Source organism: Larus michahellis, chromosome 7, assembly GCF_964199755.1.
Source record: "Larus michahellis chromosome 7, bLarMic1.1, whole genome shotgun sequence".
NCBI lineage: Eukaryota > Metazoa > Chordata > Aves > Charadriiformes > Laridae > Larus > Larus michahellis.
The window spans coordinates 28,140,283-28,158,633 of NC_133902.1; the positions used below are offsets into that span (position 1 = coordinate 28,140,283).

Here is an 18,351-nt window from a genome sequence, read left to right on the forward strand (position 1 = left end):
GCCTAGTAGTTTAACCTTTCCTTATTCAGTTCAGTGAAGCACTATACTACTTTTTAATATTTTCCTATGCATTCACTTTGTGAATGGTTTCTCAGGCTTATTTTCCTATTATAAACATGTCAACTGACAATGTATTCCTTTTAAAATACATAGTACCTGCATTTCTGCCTGCCTAAACCTTATGTCTACAAGTCTGGGAAGACCTTTCTTAGCTTTCAGAAAATTCACAGTGGTAGCTGTCCTGTTCCTATCTCTATGCATTTCTGTACTGGGTCTGCATTTATTGCACTGTATACCTCAGTTCCTCGCTTACAGGTCTGCAAAGTATAAAATGTTGCTTGCTCTAGTATCAGTCACTAACTATTTGTGTTTGCATAGGCTATTCTATCTGTAACTGAAATGTTTGTTGAGGTTACTACCTCTCATCTGCTTGTCATTGCCCCACCTGTGGGTATTTTCTGCAGTCTGAAATCTGTCAGTGTAACTGCCCATGCTATTGCTACCTAACCGGTTTCTGAAAAATAACCTGGGTTAGAAAAAAATCCATGATTAAAAGCATGTACGTTAATGCAGATCACATGTCAGAACCACTTTAAGATGAAGTTTTACAATGATACAGCAAAGCTGGTGGACCTAGACTTGAAGGCAGTGATAACCAACTGAGTAACCTTTCCACCCAACTCAGCTGCAGCTGGAATAGCACATGTCTTAACAGCCTAACTCTAACATCACTCTTAGCTATGTGGTTCTATCAGTATAGCATTAATAATTCAGGGCTTTAAAAAGGAGAAATAGGTTTACTGGAAATAAAATTATAAGCTTTACCAAACTTAGAGTCCAGGGTTTTTTTTCTGGTCCAGTGTGATTCATCTGTGTGTTCCCAAGACAGCATTTTAGTATTTATTTTTTCTTTAGAGAGGACCTTATTCTACGCGAGCCTAGCCCCAGAAAGAGCGAAGGTGCTTGATGGTCTTTAAGATAAGAACTGGTCTTCCAGCATGGGAGTTGAATATCAGTAATCTATGCTTAATTTAATTATTGTTCAGTCAACAATTGATAGTATGTTTTAACTCTTTATGATTGCATCAAGATTAGAACAGACATTTTTGGGAAGAAACTTCGGTATAGCTAAGAGTTATATTATAACAATAGATTGTATTCACTCTGATTTATCAATAACCCTCTTAAGACTGATCAGCTTCATACACATACTTTCTCTAAGTCCATAAATGTTGTGGTAATAATTTTAAAAATCCCAAAATATGACTTTTTTTTTTTCATTCTACAAATAACATTTCAACTTATATTTCCTAAGTGAAAAGGTAGCACTATATGACATTTTTCATATACACAGTTATTACAGAAAAACTATCTTCAGTTGTTTCTGTGCAGAAATGTTTTGAAGTTTATTGTTTAAAGCACAGTGGGAACAGTAGAAATACAGGCTTAAATTTGCCATTCTGAGAAGTCTACTGAACATTGAAGACAGCCAGTGGCCTCTTCATGAGGCATCAAAATGTTTAAAAACTTATTTATTTATTTTGATACTGACTCCTAGAGCCTAATTTGAGGTATCTAGTATATTTTCCTTTTCTTGTATTTTTGTGTTTGTTGTGTGAAATCTCTAAAAGAAAAACATCAAAACAAGAACACATTGTAGACTGCAGTACATGTGTTTTCTGGTGGAACTAAACCTTAACTGTGAATTTCCATAGGATGTGGTAACTCAGAATGCTTTCATCAGTTCCCTTTATAGCTTCTATTGCTTTAAACCTAATCTCACTATTTTTAGTTCTGCGTGACTATTGATATCACAGTAGGAGCAAAAAAGAAGTATTTGTTACGCCCTTAACTACTGACCAGCACTCAACTCCTAGTAACATCATCTGTGTTCTGTGAATATCAAAAAATAACTGAAAATTAATATGCTGCATGAGAAATGTATGAATAAATTCTGTATGTGTGCATAAGAGTATTCTGACTACCAGTGACTGACAGAAAACCAATTTTAAAGCTAACTGTCTTAGGTTAAGGTCTTTATATGAGTCTTTATATGAGATGAAGAAGATTTAAATGTGAATCTGAAAGAAGCACTGTTCTGACATTTAAATATACCTCTTTGTCCCCTTCCTCAGGTAGCAGAAGTATCCTTGTTAAAAATGGACAATGCATACAAGATTCCCAACTTGAGATGCCTGGCTTGTGTCTGCAAAACAAACTTGCCATCAAACACAGCATTCCGAGGGTTTGGCTTTCCCCAGTCAGCACTGGTGACAGAAACTTGGATAACAGAAGTTGCAGATAAAACTGGTTTATCACCAGAAAAGGTGACGAAATTAAGGCATCTTCTCTCCTGAAATCAAGTCTGTGCAGTTGAAAAGTTAAAACCCATTACATTAGCTCAACTGTCTGAACAACTCTTTTCTGAGTCAAACATAATTTGTACTAAAATTAATATTTTTTTTTTTTTTTATCAATGTCTCATTGTTGAGTGAACAGCATGTTCTTACAAACTGAACCAAACCAAACTGGTAATTGTTCAAAAAACATATGGTAATCTTCTTGTTTACTAGCTCCCCCCGCAAAATGGTCAGACTGCCTTTAACAGGATTTTGTGATGGCTGTTAATTTTGTTATTTCAGATTAGGGAAATAAATATGTATAAGGAGAACGACCAGACACACTTCAAACAAAAGCTTGATCCACAAAACTTAATACGGTGTTGGAATGAATGTATGGAGAAATCTGCATACTACAGTAGGAAAACAGCTGTCAATGAATTTAACAAACAAAATTACTGGAAGAAAAAAGGGATTGCCATTGTACCAATGAAGTTTCCATTTGGACTAGGCACACGTTATCTTTCTCAGGTTAGTTCCTTTAAAGAGTGAGTGAGCTAAGCTTTTTATCCATAGAAAGTTACAGTTACTTCACCTTAGGATACAAAACAAATGTGTTATCTTTTGGAAAACTGTCATCCTCCTAATGGTCGTTCCCTGAAGGCTAGACTAACTACTAGTTCTTTTCAAGCTGGGATCAAAGTTGTTTGGTTTTTGGCACCCGCCTACTTAAAGACCAGTCCCACCTCTTGTGATGTGGTATTGGTATAGACAGGTTGAACGCTTTTATGAAAAGTTTTTGAGGACTGATGGCAAAGTGTTCATTGGATAAGTTTTCCATTCTAAAAATAGCTCTGAGCTTACTCTTTCTGACCCTGAGGATACTATGGGATGCTGTTCTTAAAGGCTTAACCCTTTGATGTCATCAAAGACTAAGTTTAAGGAAGAAAAGAAGAACGGTAGTATTTTTGGTCTTTGTATTTTGTTTAATGTAGGTGTCCGGTGCTTCTGGAATAGATAACATTTTATAAATTGAAAATTAATTGGCTGGCCCATATCATATCAAACAGGCCATCTCTGTTCAAGGCTAAAGTCACAGGGCTTTTGTGTTCTACAGTGCTAATTCCAACTGAGTCCAGGACGAAAATCTCACTCAGAACCTTACTATTGTGTCTAATGTTGACAGCCTGCCCAACCTATGCTGTTGAAGAACCTGAGTCCAAAAGCTCTCAAACATCAATGAGAGAGAAATGGAACTTGCAGCAATTTGCATGTACAGCCACTAGTGAGGGAGGTTCTCCAGCTTCTTTTGGAACCATTGAGATACTGTTGCCATGTGTAGATTTATTTCACGATCTAGCAACACAAAAAACAGACCTCCAAGAATCTGTATCTTTTCCTTTTGAAGGTCATTATAGAGGAAGAGCAGGGGCTAGCATTTCAAATTTTGCCTTCTATTCAAAAGCATTAAACAGATAAATTGAAATATACTTCAAAACTTTCTGTCTTTTTTGATTCATCAATTCATCATGTTTCTCACTAGTCTAATCTTGATTTTGTTTTTCCTTTTTAGGCTGCTGCTCTGGTTCATATTTATACTGATGGGTCTGTGCTTCTGACACATGGTGGAATTGAAATGGGGCAGGGTATTCATACAAAAATGATGCAGGTAACAAGTGATCCAAACAAATATTATCCTGTGCTTTTTCTGTCATGCAGATAAACAGTGTGAAGGTTTTCTTCTTGGCTAGTTAGTGTACCAGTAGGACAGTTTCTTTTTTGGCATAGCCACTGCTTCTTTGCATTGATAGAGTTGGAAATCAAAGATACCTTCATTAAGAGTCATAGAGACAGCAGGAAGGAAAAATAGATTGTTTTTTATTCTTCCAATGGTACATGAAGAGGCTTATTAGAAATCAGATTTTTTGGGGGCTGATCCCATAAAACATATGGTAAAAAAAAAAGACAGTCAGTATTCAGGTTAGTATACATTACAGAAGATATTATTATGATCATATTTGTTTAATGGATAATTGAGAGACAGATCTGTAAAGATATTTATCAAGTCAATGAAAGCTTGGAATCTGGGCCTACATAATTTGCCCTAAATCATACAGGATATAATCAGCAAAATCAGGAACCAATTACTGGACTCCAGACTCTCAATCCAGAATTTGAGTACAGCTAAAACATTGCCCGTCTTTTCTGTTTCTTCATACTGACAAACTGGGCAGAATGATTTCAACTGGAAGTTGGAAGAGGACTTGCTAAAACTTTACCTCTCCTGGTATTGCTGACTTCTAGCAAGTACCGGGGAACTGTTGCAGTGTTTTGAATGTTTCTAAAACAGAGAAGAATATGTTGTTCTTCCTGAAACAGGTTGCTAGTCGGGAATTGAACATCCCCATGTCATGTATTCACTTCTGTGAAACGAGCACAACAACTGTTCCCAATGCATGTGCCTCAGTAGGATCTGCAGGGACAGATGTCAATGGGATGGCTGTGAAGGTAAAGAGTGGTATTTAGTTTAACAAATCACCCTAGCCCTTGTGGTATTTAATGCCTGCCAAAATTTAAGCATTAGTGATCCCATAGCAATCAAGTTTGAGAATACCAGTAATACCACTGGTGGTTGCCAAGAAGAATGACTTGTTGACAGTTTCTCAGTAATGGTGCTTATGAGTTTTCAGAATTTGATCTGAGCTTTCCCCAAAAGGCTTATGTTTGACAAAAATCCTTCTTTCATCTAACAAACTAGCTAGTTCCATACAAATCTCATACCCTGTTCCTGTTCTAAATCTACTGATCCATGCAGATTCCAGCCCTTTTAACTTAACCCTTTATAAGGTTCGTGTCTATGCAGTTAAAGTGTCACCTCCTATCATACTTTTTCAAACCAAGATGACAGTAAAGCATATTCCTTTTTTTATTACTTACTAACAATTAATTACTTACTAGAGTAAGTACTAGTTTGGTACTAGAGTACCAAACGTATTTAGGTTAATTTTGTGTTATATTCTCCTGACTTCTCACCAGGATGCTTGCCAAACTCTTCGGAAACGCCTGCAGCCTATCATCCACAAGAACCCAAAAGGGACCTGGAATGATTGGGTAAGACACACGAATCCTACTAAATGCGTTTGTGTGCTTGCAGAAACTGTGATACATGTGTTGTAGTCTATCAGTCTACTCAGCCTAATAATCATAAAGTTCAAAATTGTAGAAACAGGTTATTTCACAGAAAGATGGAGTGTAGGTACTTGGCTTAGATATGTGGGAAACAATCCCCAGACCATATCTAGTTGGAAAGGCAGGAAAGTTATCTGTGAAGTCACATTTGGAGGCACAGAAGTTTTTAATATACAAAAAATGTCAGCTTGTGCACTAACATGGGGACATGGACAGGCTTGAGAGGTGGGCCTGTGCAAACCTCATGAAGTTCAACGAGGCCAAGGGCAAGGTCCTGCACCTGGGTCATGGCAATCCCAGGCACAAATACAAGTTGGGCAAAGAATGGCTTGAGAGCAGCCCCGAGGAGAAGGACTTGGGGATGTGGGTTGATGAGAAGCTCAACATGAGCTGGCAATGTGCACTCACAGCCCAGAAAGCCAACTGCATCCTGGGCTGCATCAAAAGAAGTGTGGCCAGCAGGTTGAGGGAGGTAATTCTGCCCCTCTACTCCACTCTTTTGAGACCCCACATGGAGTATTCTATGCACCTTTGGAGTCCCCAACATAAGAAGGACATGGACCTGTTGGAATGGGTCCAGAGGAGGGCCACAAAGATGATCAGAGGGCTGGAACACCTCTCCTGTGAAGACAGGCTGAGAGAGTTGGGGTTGTTCAGCCTGGAGAAGAGAAGGCTCTGGGGAGACCTTAGACCTTATAGCAGCCTTTCAGTACCTAAAGGGGGCCTATAGGAGAGATGGGGAGGGACTCTTTATGAGGGAGTGTAGCAACAGGACAAGGGGTAATGGTTTTAAACTGAAAGAGGGGAAATTTAGATTAGATATTAGGAAGGAATTCTTTACTGTGAGGGTGGTGAGACACTGGAGCAGGTTGCCCAGGGAGGTTGTGGATGCTCCATCCCTGGAAGTGTTCAAGGCCAGGCTGGATGGGGTTTTGGGCAACCTGATCTAGTGGGAGGTGTCCCTGCCCATGGCGGGTTGGAGCTAGATGATCTTTAAGGTCCCTTTCAACCCAAACCATTCTGCGATTCTAATATGACCCATCCCAGCTTATCCTCAGACAAGCTATTGACAAAATATTCAGGATATATATGTACAGTGTCAGTTTTCCTACATGGTTATTCTTTATTTTTACCAAATCAATAAAGAGAAGCCTTTTCAACTCCTTCCTTCCATCTCTCTACCTTACGCAGAACTACACAAAAGATAGCAGGAATCCTTGCTCCCATTGCTCTAATATGTAATTAGTTACAATATTAGTTACATTTGCTGTAGAGTAGTATAGAAGTAGTGCTAAAGCTATTTATAGAAATGGCCGCTGTCTGGTGCCCACTTGAAACTGGAATAGGATTTTAAGGGCTAGAAACTGAATTTCTAGAAAACCTGCTTGTTATGTCGTCTTATTCAGTATTGCTTATTTTCTACGGCCTAATGAAAAGGACAGTCCCTGCCTTGAGGCATTTACAGATCTGGTACATTAGGGTGTTTCTTCTAAAGTGATTAAATGCTATAACAAGTGCACAAATGTAAAGACTTTCTTGGCAGTAGTAATTCCTAGCGATAGCAAATAATGTTGGAATACATGTGGTAGCCTGGTAACTGACAGCTATGTATGCAAAGATAATCTCCTGTAATAGGTGCCAAATTAATTTGGATAATTCAGACACACCCAAAATATTATCAGAAATGGCTGACCTAAGAAAGAATGTTAATATAACAGAGAACTAATTTTACATCTTAAAAGTCAGCAAATTAAATTAATTAAAAATTAACGTAAATAAACTTTTTGACTTGTAAACTCAGTAAATCTAACATGAGAATCACTGAAAAGGGATTTGGGACCTCATACTGTCATTTTTACCACTGGCAGAAGACTACTGCGAAGAGCATTTCTCTTGTCAACTGTCATGTTTGTGCAAATAGGTCATGCAGATCTTTTATCTCAGTGCCTTATCAACCAGATCTGTTCAATTGACAAAGAGGCATTTCTATTGAACTTGAGCAGAAAAATTGAGGAGGTCACTTTATGACTGTGGCATTACCAGTAATAAAGACTTTCGAAGAACACCACTGTTGACTGGTCTATTCCTTATTGTATTACCAAAAGAATTCAGAGTGCTCATCCAAAGGGGGGTTAATTCTACAATATTAGACACCATGCGCAGCTAAACACGCTTAACTCAACTGGTCTTCCTTTCTTTACAGTTTGATACAGTTTGCTCTTTAAGTAAATGTATGAAAATAACTAAATTTATGTAGGCTGTGTTCCTTCCTGACTCCTTCCTTGGTTTTCCACAAACACTGCTGTATTTTTCAGATCAAAGAAGCTTTTGAACAGAGTGTGAGTCTTTCAGCTACTGGCTACTTTAGGTAATTTATTTTTGTTCCTGATTTATGACTGATTTCTGAAGATAACCAATGCCATGAATAGAAGATCCTGTCTAATGGCTCAGTTTATATTTAATGTAATTCTTTGGTATGGGGGGTTGGAGTATAAAGTTCAAGTGCTAATTTATGCCTAGCCCTGTATGGACTCTGTAGAAAGTATCAGAAGAATATTTCGCCCCGTCTTTGCTCCATGATTTGGCCATTAGCAAACCAGAAAGCATCAAGAAAGTGACTGCTGCTGTAGGTGTGCAAAGTGGAATATAGTTTATTTACTGGAAGGTGTTTTGCTATAAGCTATAAATATTGTTTTACTACAGATTCTTTACACTTTCATCCGCAAGCAAGATCACACTGAGTTGTATGACAGGAAGAACTAGTGGCAGCATTAGAATGTTTATCCAGCACACACATGTAATTAGCAACCAGTTGCAATTGTGGAAAATTAGACACATTTAATTCTGAACCTGAACCTTAAGGTTATTTCTCTTTAGAGGAAGAAGAATTTAAAACATCTAGTTAAGAGAAAGTTCATAGTAATTTTTTTTTTTTTTTAAACTAACTGAGGAATCGGATGCCATGATTTATCACTGATTGAAAACTAGGGGGGACAGTGCTCATGAGAAATGGAGTTGCTCAATGACAGTAGTTTTGGAGTCATTGTTTTGGCCTCTCTGCTTCTGGAGCCTCAGAAAATTCCCACCATCTATACTCTTAGATATGCATTTATTCATAACAGCATGCACAGTAGGTCACAGTAATCTTAAACACAATTCCTATTGCTCTCTCTCAGTGCAGTCTCGTGGTCCTTTTTCTCTGAATTCTTTTGCAGTATTTATAAAGAACCAGGAAGGAAAAATTCCTGTGCTATAACTCAGGTGGGATTCAAAGCAAAGCTTTTGTCTTAGCCTGCTGTGCCTTATATCTTCTCTCCCTCCACCTGTATTTACCTTCTTATCAATAGCAGATTTTCAGATATTCAGGTAGTCTGGAGTAAGTTGAAGAGGCACTTTGCAAACCCATACTTACTTAAAACAGTGAGAAAAGCCCAAACAAAATGTCCCTTTCTATTTCAAGGATGTTTTCTGTTATGCAGCCCTTTAGGCATATTGATATCTCCAAAGCAATGAGCAACAGTCAGAGTTCTTATCCAGTCATATTCTCCACATCCAAGAATCTCAAAGCCAGCTGAGGCAGATAGGATGCAAGAAGCTGAATATGTGGATTTTGTGTATCCCTTTTCCAATGCATGGTTCAATGCTCTGAATTATACTATAACTGGTTTATGGAGTATAATTTTAAATATCCTCAACAAAGACATTTCAGTCATATATGGTCAGAAAATATGCCTTGGTCACATAGCTCACATGGTTGGGAGATACCCCATTTCGCTGTCCTCCTGTGTCTGTTGAATTTACCTCATCTGTCCTGACTACTATAATCTCCTCAGTTAGTCCCACTCCCTTCTAAGTAATTGCACCAGTATTTCAATATTCATATTTCAATCCTCTCACTCATTCTGTAGGAAGTTTCTGTAATTTTAACTCTTTCATTTATCTCTTGTAAATTATTCTTTCATAGGCCCTGACCAGTTTTCCTCCCTTTTTCTGAATTCCCTTATGTGCTATTACTTCAGCAACCATTACCTTTAATTTTTATGCAGTACTTGATTACTGTGTCTTTATTATTATATTTCTGGGGTTATGCTGGTTATAGACTCTCCTGAACTAAAATAGCTTGCTTGTCTGCTAAATTTTATATTAATACCAGATCCATCAAACCTAAACTAGTAGCGCTCTGTAGGATTTCAGGGAACTTAACTGCTGTGGTTCTGCTTTATTATGATGCAAACGTTCGTCAATTTTCTTCTTGTGGACTTTTTTTCTTCCATCAGAGGTTACAATGAAAACATGGATTGGGAGAAAGGGGAGGGACAGCCATTCACATATTTTCTTTATGGAGCTGCTTGTTCAGAGGTTGAAATTAACTGTCTAACAGGAGATCATAAGGTAATAACTGAATATCGTGGAAGTTTTGCAAACAATGTCAATGGCATTCGTTTGTATCACTGGGTGCTCCAACAACCATTCAAGTTTTGCATCAATAAGTCACCTATCTTCACATGATACTAAGTATACCAACTGCGTAAATGCTAATTACAGGTGGAGCAGAATGAAAGCTGTGCAGCATTAACCAGCTTTTGGCACATCTGTATTAATGTCATACGGGTTCGCCTGTTAGGTTATGGCAGACATCTGACATTTTTTTTGCTCATTCTCACCCTGTTTGCCAGCAAACAAATTACGTCAGAGCTAAATATTCTATTTCCAGGTTTTTGGCCATCTGGACAGCTAAATGTCATAGATTGCTGATCACATGCCCTCCTTCTGTACTTATTTATGTGGGGATTTCCTTGTGCAATGGGAAAAATTTGGCAGGGCTGTCTCTGGATAAACTTCCATTAAAGATGAGACAAGCCCATTTTGCTTGTAATGGAGTATTGGAAATTACTTTGAAATTGTGTCCATGGAGGGGCCTTTATCTTAGCATATATTATTCCACTGAATACCAACTCTAACCCATATTATGTTCTAATGCCTCAATTCCATGTATCTCTCTCAGTAATGTGTGTTTAAATTTTATTGACAGAACCTCAGAACAGACATTGTTATGGATATTGGATGCAGCATAAATCCAGCTGTGGATATAGGACAGGTATGTGCCAAGAATTTCCTGCTGTCCTATTTCTGTTACACTGATAGCCTTACCTGAAGTGAAAATTACCTCATTAATTCAGAAAATGTTAATTTCTTACTAGATAATGTTATAAAGTCATAGATCATATTAGAAGGTCCTTTACTTGCAGTCTTGACCCATTTGAGTCAGTGTCAGAGCTTTGCAGATGTCAATGAAGCTTGAGTTTTACCCATGGTGTCAACCTGTAGTACTTCCAGTATTTATATATGCCCACTATCTGCTGGACTTACATCCTGTTTGTGATCTACAGTCTCCACATTCTCCTGTTGTTTGACCTGCTTTCCCCACTTGATAGCAGGGAAACACCTTTATTCATTGCAGACTTGTCCACAGATCTCATCACTTCATCGTGAAAGCATTTATTTGTGCCTGGTGTGAGAGAGGAGTGTGAAAGCTTTCCCATCACAGTAGCCCCAAAATTTTGAAGGATCCCATTAGGCAAACAGGAAAGAAAATGGTCTTCTAACAGCTAGTGATACAAATCAGTTCTTGCCAAAGTTTTACCTGTTTTACCAAACATGAGAATGTAAATGCTATTTCTTTTCTTATTTAAAGATTGAAGGTGCCTTTGTTCAAGGCATTGGACTGTACACAATGGAGGAATTAAAGTACTCTCCAGAAGGAGTCCTCTATACTCGGGGTCCAGATCAGTATAAGATCCCTGCTGTTTGTGATATTCCAGAACAATTTAGTGTTTCCTTGCTGTCATCTTCCCAAAATCCTTATGCCATCTATGCATCCAAGGTAAGCAAACCATTACAGGGCGTAATTCTTAGATCTAAGGACAAACAGAGAAATTACTCTGATGTAAAACATATATAAGTTTTCAATTCCTCTTCTTTAGCATTTCGAACAAGTGTGCGTAAAATTGTTTTTTTTACATCAGGGAAGCTAATATGAAAAGACATAATGCAGGATATTGCTGCATATCTTTCATGGTTGGCAAGTAGTAATTTTAGGGTTTTGTTAACAGATCATACGCACAAGCTGCAAGCTGAATTTAAAAATAGGTCCTTTAAAATTATTTAAATATGTCTCAGTAATACATAATTAGAAAAGTATATGAAAAAAATCACATCTAGGGAGCTGGTCTATACAGCTGATACCAATATCCCTCTTCAAACAGAGCTTTTATCCTTTCCTGTGAACTTATCTCCTATAATTAACCTTACAATTCACTGTAAGAAGGTGTGATTCTGTCTTCATGCAGCATGTTTGGGGAAGACAATTGGTTCTTAGATTTTTTGCAAGGAGATAAGTAAGATTCAATTGCAATATCACAGTCCAGTCCAGATAGCACTGAGAGGACTAGGGAATAAGGGTGGATTTGACCTGTCTTTGAGATAAGGAACAAAAGTGAATCTTATGTCAGAACCAGTGTGAGGATGTCAGACCCACTGAGGTCAGTGGTGTTTGTCCACAGGGAATTATCAGGAGTTCAGACTTTGTTTCTTAGTTGAGTCTGTACCTGGCTTTGGATTTTTTTAAATTTTATCTTCCAGTTATTTTAAATTTCAGTTTAGCAATGAACCAAAAAGATTCTAAAATCAATAGCCTATATTTGAAATCAACCTTTTTAGCTCTCTGAAAGCAGCTATCGTCAGAAGACTTGGTGTAATCTAAGCTTGCTTCCACTGAATCTAAAATAAACTTCCTTACTGAAGGATGAAACACTTCTTGATTCACTGACTTTGAGGCTTTTTAGTTGATATTGATATGGCATGTACTCCTCTCATTTGCTCAAAACCTATACCTGTTTGACTTCTTATTTTTCCTTTTTTAGGGGTTAGGTGAGGCAGGGCTTTTCTTGGGATGCTCTGTGTTCTTCGCCTTGAGAGATGCAGTAACTAGTGTGAGGAATGAAAGAGGACTGAAAAACGCCTTTGCACTGAATAGCCCTCTGACTGCTGAACAAATACGGGCAAGCTGCGCAGATGACTTTACTGAGAAGGTAATAGAAAGGTGGAGGAAAGGTGTGTTTAAGTATCTCTTGGTAGAAGTGCATACTGCTTTTGGCACCCTTGAGTGGTGGGGTGCCTAATGATGTGTCCAGTTGGTCATGCTTTATGTACAGCAGTATCACATAGCTCCTTGTAACTAAAATGTCTAGTAACAGGCCTCACTCACACAAGGTATTCCTGTTGCCTGGGGTAGGCGTGGCGACCTGGTTCAGGAACGGCACGGTGACCAATCACAGGCCGCTCGGTCCATCAGCTCGCAGACACCAATGTGGTGGACGGCAAATGGCGTTTATTAGCACGTGACACAGCCTTACATAGCTCGAGTTTACAACGTCACTTCCGTCTGCTTACATCATCAACTAACCACCACTGGGGGAGGGGCTCTATCTTTCCGTACAGCGCGATATCTTCCAGCCGCCAGACCCTAACTACCTACATTTCCCCCCTCCCTATGGATAACCAAACTAGCTAAAACAGAAAAATAGAAAACTTGAATAAAAAACATAAGGCACAGTGAACAGGTGGAACTTAGGGGGTAACTGGTAATAACGGGGTGTAACTTGGGGTAACTAGGGATAATTGGGAGTAACACAAAGTAAACACATTCTTAAAGCAGTTGTCGGCGTTCTACCAACAGAATGTTAACCTTCTCTAGCCGGCTTTTGACAAACGACACGAGCCTATTTAGTATACAGGGTCCAAAGATCAGTGCCATTATGATCATTGCAATCGGCCCTATCAAGGTAGATATCAGGGTGGTTAACCATGGTGAATGGTTAAACCATGATTCAAACCAGTTTTGTTGTGCCTCTCGTTCCTTTTTCCGTTTTTCTAATCCTTCTCGCAATTTGGCCATAGTGTCTTTCACTATTCCGGTGTGGTCCGCATACACACAACACTCTTCTTTTAGTGCAGCGCACACTCCCCCTTGTTGTAAAAACATCAGGTCTAATCCTCTTCGATTTTGTAACACTACTTCAGATAATGATCTAATTGATTGTTCTAATGCAGTTATTGATTGTTCAATTCTAGCCAAGTCTTCATCTACTGCCACCCTCAAGGCATTAAATTCTTTACTCTGTTGCACCAAGGATGCTACTCCTGTACCTAGTCCCGCACCTCTTATGAGCATTAGAGTAGCTACCGTTATTGCTGTAAAGGGTTCCCGTTTTGACAGATGATGTTCTGGGGTGATGTGTGAGTCGTAGACAAAGTCGTCGGAATGGTAAAAGATCTTAGGGACTATAGATACCTGGACACAATACTCTGAGGATTCATTAAACTTTTCCAGCGACAGACAAGGTGTAACTCCAATAGTAGAACAAACCCACTTGGCATTTTGGGCCGGTATTAACCACTTTGCTGGGGTCTTAAGTTGTATCTTATTAATACATAGTTGTTCTTTGTGCTTTGGGACTTTGCCTACACACACGCCACTTCCCACCACCTGTGTCAATGTAATGCCTTGCTTTTCTGTGTCCCATATGCACTGGGCCGGATTTGTACCATTTACCTGTATAGGTATGTCCCTTACCCCTCAGGTATGTCCCTTACAGCCTCATAAAAAGGTGGCTTTATTCCGTAACACAACCAGCAATGTTCCGTAAGGTTAGGGTTAGTTTTGTTCAATACTTGGTAGCTAGCTTGCATCATTTTCCAGAGGGGATTTCCATGAGGGATTTTGGTGATGCGTGTCGCTACAGGTGTGGTAGTATATTTTTCTGTTGATGTTTCCTGGTTGTTGGTCTCTTTAGTCATGTAATCTTGACTGGGGGTGGTCAGAACTACTTCATTAACAAATGCTTGGTTGGGGCCTACTGGCAGTGGATCGTTCGGGACAACCTCCTTTTTTATGAGGATTAAGCCACCCTTGTCTGTCCCTGGTTCTGTGTACCTTATTCCCCAAATTCTCCCAAGTAACCAACTATCCTCTTGGGGCTCAGTAACATTTAAGAAGAGGTATCGGCAATTTCCACGTCCTTGCCAGGCCTGCGGTGGAATGCACCCACATGGACCCCACTGGACTTTTAGGTATCTGTCTCTACCGCTACCCGGTATCCAAGCAGGGGCTATGGTCTCACATCCCCAATGGCTACAATAGTATTGGTTAGGGTAGTTACAATACCCCTTCCCAGGATTCGAGCTAGGACACATATAAAATCCTAGGTATTCCCAACATCGGTCTCTCGGGACAAGCTGGCACAGAGAGGCATTAAAACTGGGCGCGCCTGATGTTATTTGAGTTGCGATAACTTGGTGGTCCTCTAGTCGAAGGAAGGACCATTTAAATGGCTGGTGGTGAAGGTGACCTGATTTTACCTGTCCTATGGTGACAAGGTCTAAAATCAAAATCACACAAAGGCATCACAGTCGTCGCTTGGTTTCTGCCAATGCGGGGCTCCCAGGCTTGGATAGGGCGCCTGCTGGCTTGTCAACTTCTTTTGCCACTGGGGTATACGGGTTACGGGGGTGTCCGATGATCCGGTCCTGTAAACAGAAACTCACAGTTTTCATTAATTTCGTTAGTCTTATTCTGAAGGTCCGGTTTAATAGACTTAAGCAGACACCATTTAATTCTGCCATCTTTTCTGACCGCAGCATACCCTCGGCCTGTCAGGACTAACTTCCACCCTTGTTCTTAGTCTCCCAGCTCATTTCTAACTATGACCGACGGGCCTTCTTCTAGCGCTCGAGTGGCCCAATGTTTTTGGGCGGGGCTGTTCATCTCCTCTCCTCTGGGGAACTCGTTTAGTGCTAATAACGCAGTCGCTAGCAAGCGCGCCTGGTCTCCTGAGGGAACAGTGTTGGTAAAACCTTCTGGTTTTGCTAGTACCTCCAATTTAGATTTCAGAGTTTGGTTTGCTCGTTCTACTATGGCTTGTCCTGTGCTATTATACGGGATGCCGCGTATTAGAGTAATACCCCATTTCAGAGCGAATGCTTGGACTGATTTAGATACAAAGTTCGGACCATTGTCTGTTTTGATTTGATTAGGGACGCCGAGCCACGCCACGGCTGTCAGCCAATGTTGGGTGGTTGCTTTGGAGTTGGTCTTAAGGTGTTGTGTAGCTACGATCACTCCGCTATACGTGTCTACGGTTACCACTAGCCACGCTCGAGGTTTCAGCAACTGACAGAGCGTAAAATCCGTCTGCCACACCTCGGAGGCTTTGAGACCTCTGGGGTTAACTCCACTGGACCACAGTGGTACTTTTTGGCAGTGGGGACACGTAGCTACTATGTGTTTCACGTCAGTGGCTGAAATCTCACATCTCTTTGCTACCGCTTTAGCTCCAATGTGGAGAGATTCGTGTAGTTGGCGGGCATCTCTTAGTGTCCATAATCCTTTAGCAGCGGTATCTGCTTTGTCGTTACCGGTTTGGAAAAACCCTTTAACTGGGGTGTGGCTGTTGACGTGGATGACTGATATGGTACCTTTTCGGGAAAAAAGCGCTTCTTCTAGCATCAGAGCTACTGTAGATGTTGACACACCGGGCCCTGACATGGCTAAGCAAAGCTTGGCCACGAACATTGAATCAGTTACTATATTGAGATGTTCCGTTGGAAACAGTCCGCACGCTAGTACTACGGCCGCCGCTTCCAGCTGTTGGACTGAAAGCGCACAATCGGTCATTTTAATGCAGTGCCATTCTCCTCCCGATTGCCATACTGCTGCCGCGGTTGAGGTCGCTGAGGATGCGTCTGTGAAGACCGTTGGTCCCGACTGGGGCCGGTCCATGATCTTCTGTGGAAGGTCAATATCGACAATTGCCAGCATTTGAGTCTAAGGGGGCTTTGTGGCATACTGGACTTCTCCACCAAATCCGATGAGGGCTATAGCTAGATACTCTGACATTGCCACTGACTGCGTTGGGAGCCGTTTGCGGAAGGGTAGGTATATTCTGGCAGGTTCAATGCCTAGATGTCTTAGGGCGAGTTTTCTGCCTTTCATGATGAGGTTACCAAGGCACTCGACTCCTGGGGAGAATGCACGTGACAGTTTTCCCAGGACTACCCATTGTATTGGTTGAGCTTTTTCAGGGGGGCCCTGGGCCAGTGCCCCTACTCCCCCCCCTTCAGTGAAATGCACGTACAGATTGAGTGGTACAGCTGGGTTCTATCTGGCGAGTGAGCTTGACAATACCTGACGCTCGATAAAGTCAAGAGAAGTCAGTGCTTCCGGCGTTAGAGTTTTTGGTTCTCACGGGTGTTGTCCTTTTAAAAGATCGTATAGGGGGGGCCATGGTTTCTGGAGGGATCAGGACGATATTGCAGAGCCATTGCAAGGACCCTACTAGCTGTTGTATATCATGAAGCGTTTTGATGTTTCGACGGATTTTCATTTGGGGGGGGTCACGTAGGAGCTTGTGATCCCCACTCCCAAAAAACTAACACATGGTCCTTTTTTAATTTTTGCGCTCGCGATCTCAAACTCGCTTGTTTTGAGAGTCTCTGAAACCGTTAGCACCAGCTGGTCCACTTGACTCCCTGATGGCGTGGCGATCAAAATATCATCCATATATTGAATGATAGTCGCAGTCGGGTCGCTGCGTCGGACAGGTGCCAACGCCTGATCCACTGTGATTTGACAGATAGTAGGTGAGTTAATCATTCCTTGTGGCAGCACTTTCCACTGGAAGCGTAAGTTGGGGCGTTGGCTATTTGGAAACACGATGGAAAAGGCAAACCGTTCCTTATCCTCCTCATGCAGGGGTATTGAAAAGAAACAGTCTTTAATATCGAGGACAGCGCAAGGTTGCCCTTCCGGTATCATAGAGTTCATGGGCAACAGCGTTTGGACAGGACCCATTGGTTGGATTCTTTTGTTTACTTCACGTAGGTCATGGAGGAGGCAAAACCCCTCATCGTTCCGCTTGGGTATTACAAAAACTGGGGTGTTCCATGGGCTAGTAGAAGGCTCTATATGGCCTCGTTGTAGCTCGCGATCGACTACCTCAAGAAGAGCATCCATTCGAGGCTTTGACAGGGGCCACTGCTCGACCCACACTGGATCGGACGATTTCCACGTCAGTCTAATTGGTGGAAGTGGGTGTACGGCAGTGGCCCTTAAGGTAAATTTGTCACCCTGGCATTTAATAGGGCTAGAGCGTCCCTTCCCAATAGTGGTGGGACTCCTGACATGACATATGGGAAAAGGTTGATGGTTTTCTCCGGTCCCTTTTCAGTGTGAAGCGTAATTGCTATTAATTGGGCGCTCTTCCGAGCTTGGGTTAATCCCCCAACTCCGCCCACCATGGGGGCGTCTTCCAATTTCCAACATGGGGGCCAGCTCGGCTTGGGAAGAACTGTAACATCTGCTCCGGTGTCAATCAAAAAGGGGACCTTAATGGTGGTGCCATTGGGGATATTATAGAGAGAACAGATCCCCCACACCACCGGTGGGTTGTCACGCGTTATTGCCAGGGCCACCCCAAGGTCTCGCCCCCAAGGGGTGGTCCTTGCTGTCCCTGAGATAAGGGCTGACTCAGTTGGACTATCGGTTGGGCCATAAAGCTGGTCGCTTCTCGAGGGGGCAACGGGTTCGAAAGCGCTTCGCCCCACCTGGGGTTGGTATGGCTGGGCCGCGGGAGCTGTGTGGGAGAAGGTTGTGTGCGGCCCAGGTGCCCTCTCCCCCTCCCGTTTCCCTGAATTTTAGTTCTGCATTCCTTAGCGAAATGTCCTTTCTTTCCACAAGACCAACACGGCCCTCTAGATCGATTCT

At 41.2% G+C, this 18,351-nt stretch overlaps 1 protein-coding gene across 1 annotated transcript in view; it reads left to right on the plus strand.

Moving 5' to 3' along the window:
• The window catches only part of LOC141746716 (aldehyde oxidase-like), a 51,927-nt gene that overhangs the window by 28,312 nt on the left and 5,264 nt on the right, over window positions 1–18,351 (plus strand). The window contains exons 25-34 of the mRNA XM_074595737.1: window positions 2,136–2,327; window positions 2,643–2,870; window positions 3,913–4,008; window positions 4,719–4,847; window positions 5,376–5,450; window positions 7,844–7,896; window positions 9,806–9,920; window positions 10,561–10,626; window positions 11,224–11,412; window positions 12,452–12,619. Of these exons, the coding sequence (XP_074451838.1) occupies window positions 2,136–2,327; window positions 2,643–2,870; window positions 3,913–4,008; window positions 4,719–4,847; window positions 5,376–5,450; window positions 7,844–7,896; window positions 9,806–9,920; window positions 10,561–10,626; window positions 11,224–11,412; window positions 12,452–12,619 (1,311 nt within the window). The remainder of the gene's footprint in view (window positions 1–2,135; window positions 2,328–2,642; window positions 2,871–3,912; window positions 4,009–4,718; window positions 4,848–5,375; window positions 5,451–7,843; window positions 7,897–9,805; window positions 9,921–10,560; window positions 10,627–11,223; window positions 11,413–12,451; window positions 12,620–18,351) is intronic.